The 16770-nt window shown below is 40.5% G+C and overlaps 1 protein-coding gene and 1 pseudogene across 1 annotated transcript in view; one reads left to right on the top strand and one right to left on the bottom strand.

Annotated features, from left to right (window-relative positions):
* Positions 1–11223: 11223 nt before the first annotated feature.
* Positions 11224–11556, bottom strand: LOC102870827 (annotated as a pseudogene).
* A 2957-nt stretch (positions 11557–14513) lies between these two features.
* LOC102855369 (sorting nexin-6-like) overlaps positions 14514–16770 on the top strand; it is a gene marked incomplete at its 3' end in the record, with an annotated part of 61330 nt that continues 59073 nt past the window's right edge. The window contains exons 1-2 of the mRNA XM_006891574.1: positions 14514–14547; positions 14705–14752. Coding sequence (XP_006891636.1) covers positions 14542–14547; positions 14705–14752 — 54 coding nt within the window. The remainder of the gene's footprint in view (positions 14548–14704; positions 14753–16770) is intronic.

Raw genomic sequence — 16770 nt, 5'->3', positions numbered from 1 at the left:
AACAACAACAACAACAACAACAACATGTGTCTTGGCCTTCCCTGATTCAAGGAGATGCCTGTAGCAAGCACCTGGAACCAAAAGGACACACTCCACTTACAGCAATCCTTTCTCGATGGTACTGAGGTCTTCCATTCTTGGCTCACTTCCCACAGAGTTTTCTAGGTTTTAATCTTTATGGCAGCTGATTGCCAGGTCTTTGCTCTACAAATTCAATAGGCAGATTTGAAATACTTGACCATTGTGCCATGAGTCCTTTCCAGAAGTGTATCTTGCAGAGGTTGAAACCAAGTTTCTCCTCGATGACCTAGGATTTTGAAGCTACATGCCACATACTTTGCACACGTGGCCAGGAGAGACCAGTCCTTGGAGAAGGACATTATGCTTGGGAGAGAGGAGGGACAGGGCAGGAGAGGAAGACTTGGATGAGATGGATTGATACAGTAACTGGGGCAATGGGGGTAGGTGTGTCAGAATCAATGAGACTGGCTCAGGACAGGGTAGGCTTCAGAGCTGTTGCATATAGAGTTGTAATGAGTTGCAGGTGACTAGATGGCACATAACAACAACAATATGTGTTGCTTTAGACCATTTAGATTATAGTAATTTGTTACAGAAAGAATCAAAGATTAACATAATGGGGTTCTTGGGGTAGTCAGGTATATATATTTTTGTTTACATTTCTTAAAGTCAGTCACATAGCTACTCTTAAAATGTTGTAATAATTTTTGATTGAGTGCTGCCATATGCCTCTAAAATCAGAATACACACTTTCTGATTTTTGTTTCAGAAACCATAAGGCCAAGGAAGTAAATTTTGTAAATTGTGTAAATTTTACAAGGTCAGGAAAGTGACTGAAAAATGTGTTTTTAGAATATAAAATACAAAAAGAAAAAAAAAGAATATAAAATACATAAATAACTCAGTATATTTTCTGGATCTTAAAGAAGAAGGAGAAATCAGAGGTCATGGCCCAACTCTTTCTGCTCAAAGTTTAGCAGATGGGGTGAGGATGGGTGGAGAAGTTGAGTTGGAAGTGAGGAAGACTGGAAAGAGGAAGAAAGAGGAAGTGGGGCAGGACTGTGATCTATTTTAACAGCTCTAGATCAAGGTTAGCTAGGTTGCTAGTTAGATAAGGTTTCATAGGACCATTTCAAAGTTTCGTCTTAGTTTTTCAAACATCTCTATGTAGCTGAAACACTCAGTGCTGGTATTTACAAGCTATTTTACTCATAGTGGCTAGTTTCCAATGCAGTTGTCTTTTGATTTTGAAGAAAGGATGAGGGTTGGAGAAACTTCAGGGCCTCAGTCATGCCACAGGAAAAGTTAAACTTCATGTCTTGCTTTTGCCTGGTTAGAAAAAAAGCAGCCCTTCAGACAACTTACCTCAGAACTAAAATGCGGAACACCACAAAAGCACCTCCCACAATCAGTGCTTCCTTCAGTGGAAATGATACACAAATTTGCCCAGTCAGATTTAAAGTCTGAAGAGAAGAAATAGAGACTCAGTATATGGAGGCATTCTCCTCGCCTGAAACTTCCTCCCACAACTAGTTGGGACTGGAAGGAACTGGTGCTACTGACTCCTTCCCCACACCAGGCTCAAGGCAAGGCCTTAGAGGAAAGCAGGAAAATGGTTTCCTTTCTTTTTTTGAAGGGTAGGGAAGTATCAATATTCTAACTAGTTTGCCAGACAAATGTCCTGCTAAAAAGAGCAATTGTCTTCCCTTTTTGCCTTGTAGGAATAAACCTATAGGCTCAGCTCATGGACAAAAAGTGAGAGGACAAAATTTAGTGTAATGTTTAAATTTATTTAAATATTTACAGAAATATGTCCTATTTCACTAATAATATATGTGGTATAAGGGACTTCTTGTTGCTGTTGTATGACTGCATATTTTCTTAAGTACAATTTTTATTATACCCTGGTTTACTTACAAAACAACTATGAGATATCATCTCACCCCAGTTAGAATAGCAAAATTTAACAGAACAGCAAGTAACAAATGCTGGCGAGGTTGTAGAGAAACTGGAACCCTTATTCACTGTTGGTAGAAGTGTAAAATGGTGCAACCACTGTGGAAGGCAGCATGGCACTTTCTCAAAAAGTTGCAAATAGAGATACCATTTGATCCAGCAATTCCACTACCGGGAATATACCCTAAAGAGACCATAACTGACACCCAAGCAGATATATGCACACTCATGTTTATTGCGTCTTTGTTCACAATAGCAAAGAGTTGGAAACAAGCTAAGTGCCCATCAACAAATGAATGTATAGAGAAGTTGTGGTATATTCACACAATGCAATACTATGCTGCATTGAAAAACAAGGAACTCATGCAATATTATTCAAAATGGGTGACCCTGGAAGACATTATGCTGAGTGAAATATCTCAATCACATAGGGAAAAATACTGCATGGTGCCACTGTTGTCGAATGAGACTGACGTCAGGGTTGGGGTAAGACAGAAAAAACTGGATAAATTTGTGTACTGTATTGAAACAGATGAGGAAAAGAACAGATTAGAGGCTGTATATGACTGAGTATTATGGTTAGCACAGGAGTCCAGAATTAAGGTTGCATAGAGAAGTGTACACTTGGTGTGGGGGGTGGGGGTGGGGAGTGAGGATAGGGTAATTGTATACCAATGAAGGAATTTGTTTTTTTCTTTTTCTTTTCAAAGAGAGGAGCGAACTGGTGGGAAGGGGTGGGCAGGGAGAAAAGTGCAGCAATGAATGAATGGAAACCCAAAATCTCTGTAAATGTTTATTAAAATTAATAAAAATGGGGGGAAATGGATGACCCTGGAGGACATTATACTGAGTGAAGTATCTCAGTCACAAAAGGACAAATACTGCATGGTACCACTGTTGTAAAACAGGACTGACATCGGGGTTGCAGGGAGACTGAGAAAGATGGGATAAATAATAACAGATAAGGGAGAGAACAGTTTAAAAGGGATATGTGATTAGGTGTTATTGTCATGACAGGAGTCCAGAATGAAAGCTGCATAGTGGAGTAGGCCTGGGGGGAGGGATTGAATAACAAGGAAAGAATTTTTCCTTTACTTTTCAAAAAGAAGAGTGTACTTTGGGGGAGGGGTGGGCAGGGAGAAAAGTGCAACAATGAATTAATGGAAATCCAAAGTCTCCATAAGTTTTCATTAAAATTGATAATAATAAAACATTTTTTTAAAAAATTTTACAAAGATGAAGTTCTATCAAAAAAAAAGTGAGGTGTTTGTAGCCCCACAAAAGGGTTTGGATAACATGCTAATATTTAAATAAGGTAAATAGCAACTTTTGAGTGAGAATATGAAAAGAAGGTGGCCTAGTGGCAAGAAGCTGTGCTGCAATCCTGAAGGTACATGGTTCAAATCCCACTAACTGCTCTGTGACAGAAGGGTGGGCAAGCTCCTCCCATATGATTGTTGTTATTGCTGTTGTTATGTGCCATCAAGTAATCATCATAATGTACATAGCGACCCTATGTACATTAGCTCTGAACTCTGCCCTATCCTAAGCCACTCTCATCATCTCTGACAAATCTAATCCCATTTCTTGAGTCACTGTGTCAATCCATCTCATCCAGGTCTTCCTCTCCTGCACTGTCCCTCCACCCTTACAAGCATGATGTCCTTCTCCAAGGACTGGTCTCTCCTGGCCACATGCCTAAAGTATGTGAGATGGAGCTTCAAAATCCTTGCCTTTAGAAAGCAGCTTTGTTTTACCTTTTCCAGGACTGACCTATTTGTTCTCCTGACAATCCATTGTATATTCAACACTCTTCTCCAGCACCACAGCTCAAAGGCATCAATTCTTCTTTTATCAACCTTAGTTATCATCCAGCTCTCTTATGCATAACAAGTAATTGCAAAGACATGGACTGTATCAGGCACACCTTAGTCTGCAGATTGACATTGTTGCTCTTGACTTTCCCAATGCAATTTGCCTATTGACAAATGCCATGCAATTAACTGCCTCTGAAAACCCCCTGGTGGGTAAGCTATGGGTTGGTTCTGGCTTTATGGTACCCAACAACATACTAATACATAGATCTGTGCTATTTTAGTTCTGAAACTCCTGTATCAGACATTTGAATCACTGTGTCCTTCAGTATAAACTTGTTGTTATCCCACCCAGCAGTTACACTCTAGACTCCTTTGCACCAATAAGTGAAAGAGGGAAGAATTCAAGTTTCTTCTGCCAAGTCTGACAACAGGAAAAACAGAAGTTCCCCATTTGCTCCTCAGTGCTTTCTCTGTCCTACCCTGGCAGAAACTGAGAATAGAGGACAGACGATCTTATAAAAATTTTTATTTAATTTGTAGTGTTTGACTATTGCCTTCCATATCAACAGTCAAAATCAGTACTGATGGTGGAAAAGGCAACTATTCAAGTTGGAAATGAACAAAATTGAAAACAAGCTTATAAGAATCAAAATATGACCTTGAGTCCTTTCAAACTGAATTTATGAACAGATTTGAGGGATCACTAATGACAGAAGGCTAGATAAATTGTGGAATAACAACAAGGACATTATCCATGAAGAAAGGTCATTACAAAAACAAAGAAGAAAGAAAAGTCCAAAATCTAAGTCAGAATGTCAGAAAAGAATCTGAAACTTGCATTGGAATGAAAAGAAGCCAAAACAAGGGGAAGGAATTATGATGTAAGAGAATTGAACAGATTTCAAAGGGTAGCTCAAAATTTTTAAAAAACCCAAAAACTTCAAAGCATTAGAATGAAATGTACAAGTAGCTGGAGTCAGTAAATCAAAAGAAGAACATGTTTGGCATTTCTTATGTGAAAGAACTGAAGAACAAATTTATACCTTCTTCTGTACTGTATGCTTTAAAGTTAAGAAACAACTGTGAGATATCATCTCACCCCAGTAAGAATAGCAAAATTTAACAGAACAGCAAACATCAAATGCTGGCGAGAAACTGGAAGCCTTATTCACTGCTGGTGGGAGTGTAAAATGGTGCAACCACTATGGAAGGCTGTATGGTGCTTTCTCAAAAAGTTGCAAATAGAAATACCATTTGACCCAGCAATTCCACTACTAGGAATTTACCCTAAAGAAACCATTACCACCACCCAAGCAGATATATGCACATTCATGTTTATTAGGGCTTTGTTCACAATAACAAAGAGCTGAAAACAACCCAAGTGCCCCTCAACAAACAAATGGATAGAGAAGCTCTAGTATAGTCATACAATGGAATACTATGCAGCATTGAAAAACAAGGAACTCATGAAATATTATACAAAATGGGTGACCCTGTAGGACATTATGCTGAGTGAAATATCTCAGTCACAAAAGGACGAATATGCCCTAGGGCCACTGTTATAAAATGAGACTTATATGAGGGTTGAGGGAAGACTGAGAAGGAGAGGATGAAAGAGGTGTACTGCATTGAAACAGATGGGGGAGAGAACTATTTAAAAGGGGTCTTTGATTTGGTATCATTTTCATGACAGGACTCCAGAATGAAGGCTGCACAGTGGAGTGCACTTGAGGGAAGGGATTGTATAACAATGAAAGATATTTTCTTTTACTTTTCAAGGAGAAGAGTGAATTGGGGGGAAGGGGGTGGGCAGGGAGAAAAGTGTAACAATGTATGAATGGAAGCCCTAAGTCTCTGTAAAGTTTCATTAAAATTAATTTTTTTTAAATTGTCATCTGCAAAAAAAATTAAGAAAGATATACATCAACATTGTATACTTTTTCTATACCTATTCCACCTGTCTGCTGAGCAAATCATTTGAGAAGCTGTACTGTAGAAAGAAAAACGTGGCATCACAGATTGGAGGAAGACTCATCAACACAACCTTGCTTACAGGAAGTAAAGACCCTTGGAAGTATTTACATATTGCAAAATATCAAAGACTATAGCCTTCAGTGTAGGTTCATCACAATATCAAGAAAATAAAAATTATCATAACCAGGTCAACAGGCAAAATCATGTTAGATGGAGAAAAGATTGAAGTTTTCAACTATTTCCTTTTACTTGGATACACAATCAACTCCCATAGAATCAGCAGTCAAGAAATCAAAAGATGTGTTGCACTGGGAAAATCAAGGATGTCTCTAAAATTCTAAAATCCAAAGATGAAAAAATGAAAGTGCACCTTATTCAACCCATAGTATTTTCCATTGCTTCCTACATGTTGTTGTTGTTATGTGCCATCGAGTCACTTGCGACTCATAGTGACCCTATGTACAAGAGCCCTAAATCCCGCTTTAACCTGTGCCAACCTCACTGTCTCCAACACACTTTCTCCCAGCACGCCAATCACAGAATCATTCCATTTCATCGAGGATCTTCTTCTACTGCACTTTCCCTCCACTCTCCCAAACATGGTGTTCCTCTCCAATGACTGGTCCCTCCTTGCAAAATGACCAAAGTATGTCAGACGAAGCTTCAGAATCTTTGACTCCAAGAAACAACCCAGCTTCACTATCTCCAGGACAAACCTGTTTATTCTCCTTGCAGTCCATGGTATATTCAACACTCTTCTCCAGCACCACACCTTAAAGGCATCAATTCTCTTTCTATCATCCCTAGTCACTCTCCAGCTCTCCAATGCATAGCACGCAATTGCAAAGACCATAGCCTGGATCAGGTGCACCTTAGTCCCCAGCCTGACGTCGTTGCTCTTCAGTATTCACATTTGAAAACTGAACCACGAATAAAGAAGCCCAAAGAAAAATAAATGTCTTTGTATTTTGGTGTTGGTGAAGAGTACACACCATGGGCCTCCAAAAGAACAAACTATGCTAAAGGAAGTGCCATCAGGGTGCTTATTTGAAAAGGTAATGAAGGGAGCTCTGGTGGCCAGTGGCAAGAAGTTTCACTGTAATCCCAGAGATATCCATTCAAATCCACCAGATGCTGTGCTGGAGAAGGAGGGGCAATCTCCTCCTGTACCAGTCAGATCTGATTTGATGGCACACACACATAAAATAATAACATTTTAAAAGTATTTTTAAAAAAGAAAACATAGTGAAACTCCATCTTACTTTGGAAAATGTTTTCAGGAAGAATCTGCCCTTGGAGAGAGACAACATGCTGGGAAGGTAGAGGTCAGAGAAAGGAAGGAACATTCTCAACACGATGGATTGCTACAGAGACTATTACAATGGGTTTGAGCATAGCAGAGATGGCAAAGATGTAGGCTATAGTAAGGTTCAGATCTGTTGTTCATAGAATTTCTATGAGTTCTAATTGGCTCAATGCCACCAAACAACAAATTAGTCTTTGATCTTTCAGTAAGTGCTTCTAATTGTCTTTACTTTCTGCAAGCAAGGTTATATCATCTGCATCATGTATGTTGTTGACTCTTCCTCTAAATCTATTATAAACTATATGGAGGAGTTGTTCTGTCTTCTAAATTCTCCATGGGTTTTTGGAATCTGCTTAATAGCAACAGGTGTGTTTGTTTGTTTCATAGATGTGTTGCATTATTAGTGATGCCTTTTGACTCTAGAGCTACGATTGAAAGGTAGCTCTGAGGAATAATCAATCTGAAGTTGTGCTGCTAACCCAAAGGTGATATTTCTCTGAAGGTTTGAATCTATCAGCAGCTCCTTGGAAGATGGATGGGTAATGAATGGTCTCACATGCAAAAACCTTTGAAACTGGAGGGTCAACTATGAGTTGGTTCCAACTCAAAAGCAATGAGTTGTGTGACTCTTGCACATAACAGATTTGGGCAATGTTAGAGAATGTGCTTTGGTTCATTACTATTGTCACATGACTCCTGTTATCCTTAAAGTAACCATTTCGTACATGTAATAAACACTGATTTTTTTTAACCTCACATCTATTTCCTCCCACTCCACTTTTAATTTTGTCCAGGCACTTATATCTTCCAAAAGGATATTGTAGTTTGGGGAGATTAGACCCAGTCTTAGCTACAGTTTCTACAGGAATGAATCATAATTAATTTAAGACTTAGAATTTAAGGCAACAAAATTACCCTAGTCCTCTTTTTGGTTATTGTTTAGGACTGATATGTAACCTAGCTCTAGCTAAGGAGATATGAGAAGTCTACTGTGGAAGGCAATGTGCTTTTGAAAAGAAATTGTTTTTCTTCCTCTGGACGTATTATAACAGGATGTGAAACTTACAATTTCTAAAGCCATCTTGGACAGCCTTAGAATGAGATTGTCACTAAAAATTATAGAGTAGTGAGAGTTAAAAGACATCCACATGTTGATGGCACCATTAAGCCACTGTAGGCATTGTCTAAGGAGCTTCGCTATTGTAATGCATTAAGGGTTGGGTTGCTAACAGAAAGGTCCATGATTGGAATGTGTCTTTGTGGGAGAAAGATGGAAAGTCCTCCCATAAAGATGAACAGCCTTGGAAACCTGACTGATGAAATATGAATCAGACTTGATGCACGTGGGTTTGGTTTTGGTTTGGGGCACTATATCCAAAGCCAACATAATTTTTTTTAATTTATTTTTGTTATGTGAGATAATAAATCTCTTTACTGTTCATGTTTGTTACAAATTGTCTGCTGTCAACGTGCAGCTAACGGCATCCTGATTGATGTGGTAAACTCAACAGTGGTACAACAACTATGGTCTACACTACCTTCCTCGACACAACACACACTGGGGTGGGAATAGGGTGTGGATAGAGTTAAAAACTATTCCGGTAGAGAATTTTGGTGAGCCAAACTATAAAAAAATATTAATCCTGGGCCTGGGTGTAGCTTGATGGTAGAGCATGGGGTCTCACGAGCCAGGAATCCCTGGTTCACGTTTCATTCCCAGCCTCAGGTAGAGCCCAGTAGAACCGACATCTCCAGGCCATTTAAAAAAAAATGTAATCCTGAAATTGTTAAAAGTGCTTTTTGCTGAAAACTTTTTGATCAGATATGATAAAAGGAATCCAGCATGTTTCTTCTATCTCTGATTATTCTACTTCATATTTGTAAAGTTTTTTTAAAAAAACCCAACAAACTTACTTTTTGTTTCCCAAACATGTTCAAAGAAAATAAAGTTCTTTTTTCCTAAAGTTTTACTCTGCTAACTCTTGTGAATTTTATTTTGAAGAAACATTTACACAAACAATAAACGAGGGAAACCTCAAGTTTAAAGTGAGGTTAATATACCTAGTATTTTCTAGAGAGTGTTTATGTTGTTGTTGTTATGTGCCGTCGAGTCGTTTGCGACTCATAGCGACCCTATGCACAACAGCCCTAAACCCTGCTCTGTCCTGCGCCAACCGCACTGCCTCTGACACACCCATCCCGATTACCCCAGTCACCAAATCAATCCGTCTCATAGAGGGTCTTCCCCTCCTGCGCTGTCCCTCCACCCTCCCAAGCATGATGTCCCTCTCCAAGGACCTGTCCCTCCTGGCAACATGTCCAAAGTATGTCAGACGAAGCCCCAAAATCCTTGCCTCCAAGGAGTAGCTTGGTTTAATCCTCTCCAAGATGAATCTGTTTGTTTTCCTGGCAGTCCATGGTACATTCAGTACTCTTCTCCAGCACCACAGCTCAAAGGCATCAACTCTCCTTCTGTCCTCTCTAGTCATTGTCCAACTCTCTGATGCATAACAAGCAATTGCAAAGACCATGACCTGTATCAGGCGCACCTTAGTCTCCAGAGAGACACCGTTGCTCTTGAGTACTTTAGAGAGGTCCCTAACAGCAGACTTTCCCATCACGATACGCTTTTTGATTTCCTGACTGCTGGTGCCAAGAGTGTTGACTGTGGAGCCGAGCAAACTGAAGCTGTGAACAATCTCAATCTCTTCGCCATCCATCCTGATGCTGCCAATTGGTCCAGTGGTGAGAATCTTTGTCTTCTTGACATTGAGCCTCAGTCCATACTGAAGGCTGCAGTTCTTGACCCTTCGCAGCAAGTGCATGAGGTCCTCCTCTGTTTCAGCAAGCAGGGTTGTGTCATCTGCGTAACGCAGATTGTTAATAGATCTTCCACCAGTCCTGATGCCACAATTCTCCTCATAGAGCCCAGCCTCTCGGATAATTCTGCTCTGCATACATGTTGAAAGGGTATGGAGACAGGATGCATCCCTGGTGTACACCCTTTCCAATTTTGAACCATGCAGCGTTACCCTGCTCTGTTCTGACTACTGCCTCTTGGTCCAAGTATAGGTTTCGCATTAGCACAATTAAATGTTCTGGGATTCCCATTCTTCTCAGAGTCAGCCACAGTTTGTTATGATCCACACAGTCAAATGCCTTTGCATAATCAATGAAACACAGATAGACATTCTTCTGGTATTCTCTGCTTTCAGCCAAGATCCATCTAACATCAGCAACAATATCCCTAGTACCACGACCCCTTCTAAACCCAGCCTGGACTTCCGGCAATTCTCTGCTGATGTGCTGTTCTAATCGTCTTTGGATAATCTTCAGTAGAATCTTGCTTGCATGTGAAATCAATGACACTGTTCTGTAGTTTCCACACTCAGTTGGGTCACCTTTCTTTGGAATGGGAACAAATACACATGCAGAACAGAGAGTGTTCAAAGTCATTGTTATTTTCATTAATTCTTGTATTCCGAGAATAGTACAATTTAGTAGGAAACTCTGCTGTGGCTGCAAACCCCAAGAATAGTATAATCTATTACCCAGTATCTTAATCTTGTTGGAATAACATTGTTGAAATAGCCTAGTACATTTGTTCTTGAAGTACAGTATTGGGAAACTAATTTTATTTAACTTACATTGTGATTCAACACAATTTGATTAAGAAACTTAGTTAGTAGATATCCGTATAGAAATATACCAAACAAAATGAAAAATTCATTATTTAACCCAAAGTATCTGAGGAGTGGTTCAGCTTTAATATCTTCTTTATTTATAAGTAGCAGAAAAATCTGCTGTATGTGTTTATCTTCATATCTTTCACTAAAATTTTTTTTGCTGATAAACAGATATGTTTAATGATACATTGCTCTTCACACAGATGTCTGCAGAGACTTTGTTTTATTCTAAAACAGCATTCAGTAAAAACCAGTCAAGTCAGAGGTCTAGCATAAACTGGCTTCTTACTGCAACTACCCTGTAAACACTGAACCCCTTCTTCTGCCCTTCATCCCTCCAAAATAAGCAAGTATCTTAAGAAAATAGCCACCACTGGGGAGCCAAAAGCCTAGCTTAGTGGACAAAAGTAAAAAAATCCAGCAATTCAGTGGCTAGGTGGTGACGGTAGAAGTATGGCACCCTTCACTGTGCTGCTTTGCTCTTCTTACTCTTACTCTTTTTGTCCCTCTTCTTCAGACCATCCATGTTAGCTCTGAGTAAGTTAGAGTAAGCCATCTGGAACTTATTCACTTCTTTGGAGCTTACCACGGTGCTGATCTTCCTTTTCCCATCAGTAGCTCTTAGCAGACACTTGTTGTCAGAAGGCTCGAAGTTGTCCACCATACCTTTCCTTGGAATGGGTTTAGTGCGACCGTCATACTTCTTCAGGGTGATGAACACGCTACCCGACAACCGGCACTTCTGGAAGAGTCTGGTCAACTCCGTCAGGAACTGCTCGCTTTCCAGCAGCACCATCCCAGCCACCAGCTGCTGCTCTCCGTCAGAATCTAAAATTTTTTAAGTTACATATTTAGTTTTTCAACTTTTATAAGTTACTGATAATGTCTTTTTATCATTCACAAAATATAGCTTGGAACCTTTGCTCAGAAAGGGAGGTTGTTTATTAACAATTTTATTATTTCAAGGTTGTGTTCTTAGGTGTTTTAACTATGGATTGTAGCTGCAGTAATTACTACATCTCTGCTGATCATTTTAGTTTTATTTATCGTATTTTAAATCTTGCCACTTCTCCCTTATAATAGGACTTCTTGTTGTTTTTGTCATGTATCGTCAAATCAGAACCAACCTATAGCTGACACTCCAGAACATTTTCAGAGGTAGTGATATTAAAGTTTTTGTATTTGAGAATTATAATATTTCTACATAATATTTTGGGGCTTGATTTAGATGTTGATGTTTAAAATCCTTGGTTAAGGAACAGAGGCATTTGAGATTGTTCTAAGAAGCACTTATCAACCTTTGTCCACAAGGGCACACCTGACTCTTGTATCAGTTAGTATCCTGGTTACTAATTGTCCACTTCTCACTCTCTACTAGGAAGCTGAGCTTTACAGACAACTACTGTCAGCCCAAGACCAAAGTATCTGAGACACTTTTTATCTGGAACAAATTACAAGGATATTTCTCCTTACACTCCAGAACACTATACTGATACCACATCACACCTCATAATTTCACGAAAAATCGTTTCTACAGCTCACTAGAATAAGAAATACATAAATGCAGTCTTACCTCAGAGTAATTGTAGGTGTAGTTCCAAACCAAAATAATAAAAGCAAGTATTTAAATAAAGCTGGTCACAAGATATTTTTGTTTTCCTGCTCAGTAAAAGTAATTTTTACACTATATTGCAGTTTAGTAACTGTGCATTAATTTTGTGAAAAAGGTCTGGTAATTGTGAGGATTACCAGAATGTGACACAGAGATACAAAGTGAGCACATGCTATTGGAAAATGGTGCTAATAGACCTTCTCAACACAAACCATGAATTTGTAAAAAATGCAATATCTATAAAGTGTAATAAATTGAAGAACAATGAAACAAGGTATGCCTGTATATACAGTCTCACCCTTCCTCCCAACCCCTGTACACATAGGGAAAAAGAATTCTTGGGGCAGTAATTTAAACTATTGTTTCAATTGGAAGCAGGAATGGCATCCACTTCCATAAATAGCTTGCCTCCGGAAACCCTATGAACCTGGAGAAAGGATGAAAGTCATGCAAGTGTCGAGGACTTTCGTTCATATGGTTGCTATGAGTCACCTATGACTTGACAGCACTTAACAACATAGAGAGAGACCAGTTGGCCTAGTGGACCGAAAGTGATGCTACCAAGCCAGAGGTGGGTGACTCTGATCTGCGGCCCTAAGGCCTGTCTTTAATTATTTTTGGTTAAACATTCTTCTAGGTCGTATAGCCCTAGTGTGTACACTTGCCGTACAGAGATAACTTGTGGTCGCTGTGAAGCTGAACACTGTGACACTGATGGGTCAAATATGATAATGGTTATCCATGGAGGGCAGTGTTTGGTGGTGCTCCCCGGTTAAAACAAGCTTGGGAGCAGGAGTGGCATCCACTTGCGTAAGTAGTTTGCCTCCGGAAACTCTACGAACCTGGAGAAAGGATGAAAGTCACACAAATGTTGAGGACTTTCATTCGTAGGGTCGCTATGAATCGCCTACGACTCAATGGCACTTAACAATGACAACATGTTTCAATTCTCCATAAGTACAAAATTAAAGCTATAACAATTCATAACACTATCATTTTGAAACCTTAATTAAGTTAGATAGTGTGAGGGCCTAGGAGGTAGAGAAAAGTAGGTAGGAATTCAAATGTGGAGGGCCTGGGATCAGGCTGACGAGTTGGACCTCTGTGTAATAAAAACTTGTAAAGGTTATTGAACAGAGGAGAACCTAGTCGTCAATATATTACCAGTGTAGGATGGAGAACATAAAAATAAGAAAGTCAGTTATGAGGAAATGGAAAAATAAGAAAATCCGTTATGAGAGAATTGCAAAGGTTCTGACAAAGACATGCTGAGGGCAAATACTGTGAAAGACTGAAATGTTCAAGAGGTAACAATCAATTGCAGAAACGATAGGATTTGGTTACTGAATTGGTTAAATGTCATGAGACAGGGAGAGGAAGGAATTGAATAAGGATCTGAGGTGTCTGGCTTGAACATTTAAGCTGTTGATGCAATCAACTGAATGGAAGAACAGAATGTGTGTTGGGGTGGGTGTATGGTGTGCGTTTGTGTATGATGTGGAGTGCAGCAGAGAACAAGAATAGAATTTTTATCTTGTTATTTTGCAGTGTTTGTGAATATCCATTTGGACTCAAGCTGGAAAGTTAGAACAAATCAGGAGAGATTTCTTTTATAAAGGAAAGGATACTCACATAATGTGAACAGCTCACTCTTATAGCGCCCAACCATTAGTGCCCCTAACCAATCTGAGGTAATTATTACTTCACCAGCAGTAAAAGTTTCATTATAGTCCATGACTGCTGACTTTGTGAAGGCCTTTGAGTTCACACCTTCCACAGTTGAATGCTGTTAATTGTGATTAATTATGGTGTGGCACAATACAGAGACTAGATCATTTATTGTGGCTTCTGAGGGCACTTGCTTGGTTTCTCGTTAGAGCCCTTTGGGCAAGGGAACTGGACAGCTAGCTCCCTGGATAGCGCTGAAGCGCTCATAGGACAGAGGTAAATAGTCGTGAGTTGCACCCAGACCAGTAGATCAGGACCTTTAGTTTTCTCCCCCATGGTATGTGGTGGGTCGAGTCCTAACATCCTTTTGCCAGCCTTGCTTACAGACCCCACCCCCTAGCCCCAAGGCCACGCCCCAAGGCCACGCCCCTCTCGCGGCCGCCCGCTCCCCCTGGCTGCTGTGCGGCGCGCGCCTGCGCCGGCCCTCGCTCCGGAGCAGCCATGATGGTGGGTGTTCTCAGTGGCACTGAGTCCTGGGCGCGCGGTAGGGGAGGCGGGCGCGGTGTGGGCGCGGAGACCGCGATGGCCTGGCACTAATGTCTCCCTTTGTGTCTCTCCTTCATCACCTTCTCCCTTGGCGTGCTTGGCACCGCCGATCCTGCAGGAAGGCCTGGACGACGGCCCCGACTTCCTCTCCGAGGAGGACCGCGGAGTAAGTTCTGTCCCCTCTAGCCGGCGGAATTCCTCCGCCTCTTCCTCGATCCCCGGGTGAGGTGCAGGTTGGGGTCTGAGGCTGTCCGCCACTGCTTTCCCGCTGCCCTTTCGGTTTCTTCGCTGCTGCCGCGCCCCACCTTCCTGTAGCCCTTCCTCCCTCGGGGCCGCTCCGTCCTGAGATCTTAGAGACACCCGTGGCCTCTCCTCCATCCCACGGCCCAGCTCCGACCTCCCGAGGACCTCTTCGTGGCCGGGGTGCAGGTGCGGAAGTCGAAGTGGGGACCAGAGCGATAACGCCCCCACCCCAGCCACTTCGAGGCCGTGAACACCCATTCTCAGACCTTTACAACCACTCCCTCAGTTTTGTTTTCTTGTGGACCTCGAACCCTCTCCCCCCAACCTTTTTCTCTCTAAAATGAATCTCGTACAGACTTGCTCTAAATAACCCTTTTGCAGAGATTTTTAACAGTCGCAGAATTTTAACTGTTTTTTAGTGTCCGAGAGAGATTTCTCAAAATGCTGGTAACTCTTACTTTTTCACCTGATACCTGGAAAACAATCTTTTGCAGGATGCTCTGGGTTTTGTTTTGAGGCTTTTGGATTCTACTTCAGAAAGGGCTGTCAGGGCTCTGTTTTCTCCCTCCCACTCACTTCTTTAATTGGCTTGACTCAGGGGAGTAATCTCTGTAGTGCCTTGTACAACTGAGCTCTTGAAAAAATACTGATAAATGATAATTACAGCACAGAAAGATAACATGATCCCTTCACATTTAACAGCCTCCACCTTAGTTCTTCTATCTTGATTTTCCTGGCGTAGTTCGATAATGTGTGAGAGATGCTTCTGTTAGTCAGTTTTTTGGTAGGTGATAAATACTTTTGAGGATATTCTGTTTTTAATAACAGATAGAAAAAGATAACAGAAGATACAGAGGGTATACACAGTTTACAGTAAAGTTATTTTTCTAAAGACAAGACATATGGCCACCTTTACTTAAATAACAGTGTCATTTTTTTGTGGTCTACCAGGAAATGCCAGCAGGATTTGTTTTCTAGTAAAATCTGACCATTCGGTAAAAGTAAGAAGCGTTTGAATAATTTATGTTGGTGATGTAGAAAGAGCAAGTGTTTCCTTATGAAGTTGTATATTCATGTCTTTATGCCTTTGGTACAATTTGCTTGTATAGAATCAGCAGCACTTATAGTAACAAATCCAGAAACTTTTTTTCTGTATGCCACAAAATTAAAGGGAGAGGAAGACAAACAGCATGCTTCACTAGGAGTTTCTTAGAGAACTTTAGAGATGAAAATCTTAGTATGAAAATAGAAGGGGGAAAAAAACCCTAAATATAAACGCGACTGAGAAAGCTTTTAGAATATCATGATGAGTACACATATGGCCAGTTCTGCCTTACTTTTTGTCCCTTGAAACTAACTGGATGAGTCATAATGATAGCCAGGCACTGTACTAAGCACTGTTTAAGTATTGTTTTATTACATCCTCTGTCATCCCATTTTGCATCCCTTCACAGATAAATCAATGTAATCTGAGGTAACGGTCAATGATTGCAAGAAACTATAGATCTGTAGGAGTAGGCTTGAAACACTTGATTAGACTTACTTAGAGTGTTTGTCAAAGAAATAAACATGTGTGACAAGTGCATGTTTCTGAGTCCAACACTACTAAATCAGAATCTTTTTAGGTAGGAGAAGGACAGATACTTTTTAAATAGCACCCAAGAAGATTGTAGCGGAGCTTTGGTGGCTTCAATTCTGAAGGCTTGCAGTTCAAGTGCACCAGCTGCTCCATGGGAGAAGGATGGCAGTCTCCTACCATGCGATTAACTACCTCTGAAAACCCTCTAGAGGGTCAGCTGTGGGTTGGATCTCACTTGGTACACAACTAAAAGATTCTCCAGCACATTGAAGTTTGATTATTACTACATAAAATTATCTTACTGTTTCCTTGTTTCAGGAATTATCTGTGCTATTTAAGTTTTTTAATATTTGTCCTGATAG

The sequence above is a fragment of the Elephantulus edwardii genome, unplaced genomic scaffold (genome assembly GCF_000299155.1).
Source record: "Elephantulus edwardii isolate Elephantulus edwardi_28Jun2011 unplaced genomic scaffold, EleEdw1.0 scaffold00100, whole genome shotgun sequence".
Classification (NCBI taxonomy): domain Eukaryota; kingdom Metazoa; phylum Chordata; class Mammalia; order Macroscelidea; family Macroscelididae; genus Elephantulus; species Elephantulus edwardii.
This window is presented reverse-complemented; position numbering and strand designations above follow the sequence as displayed.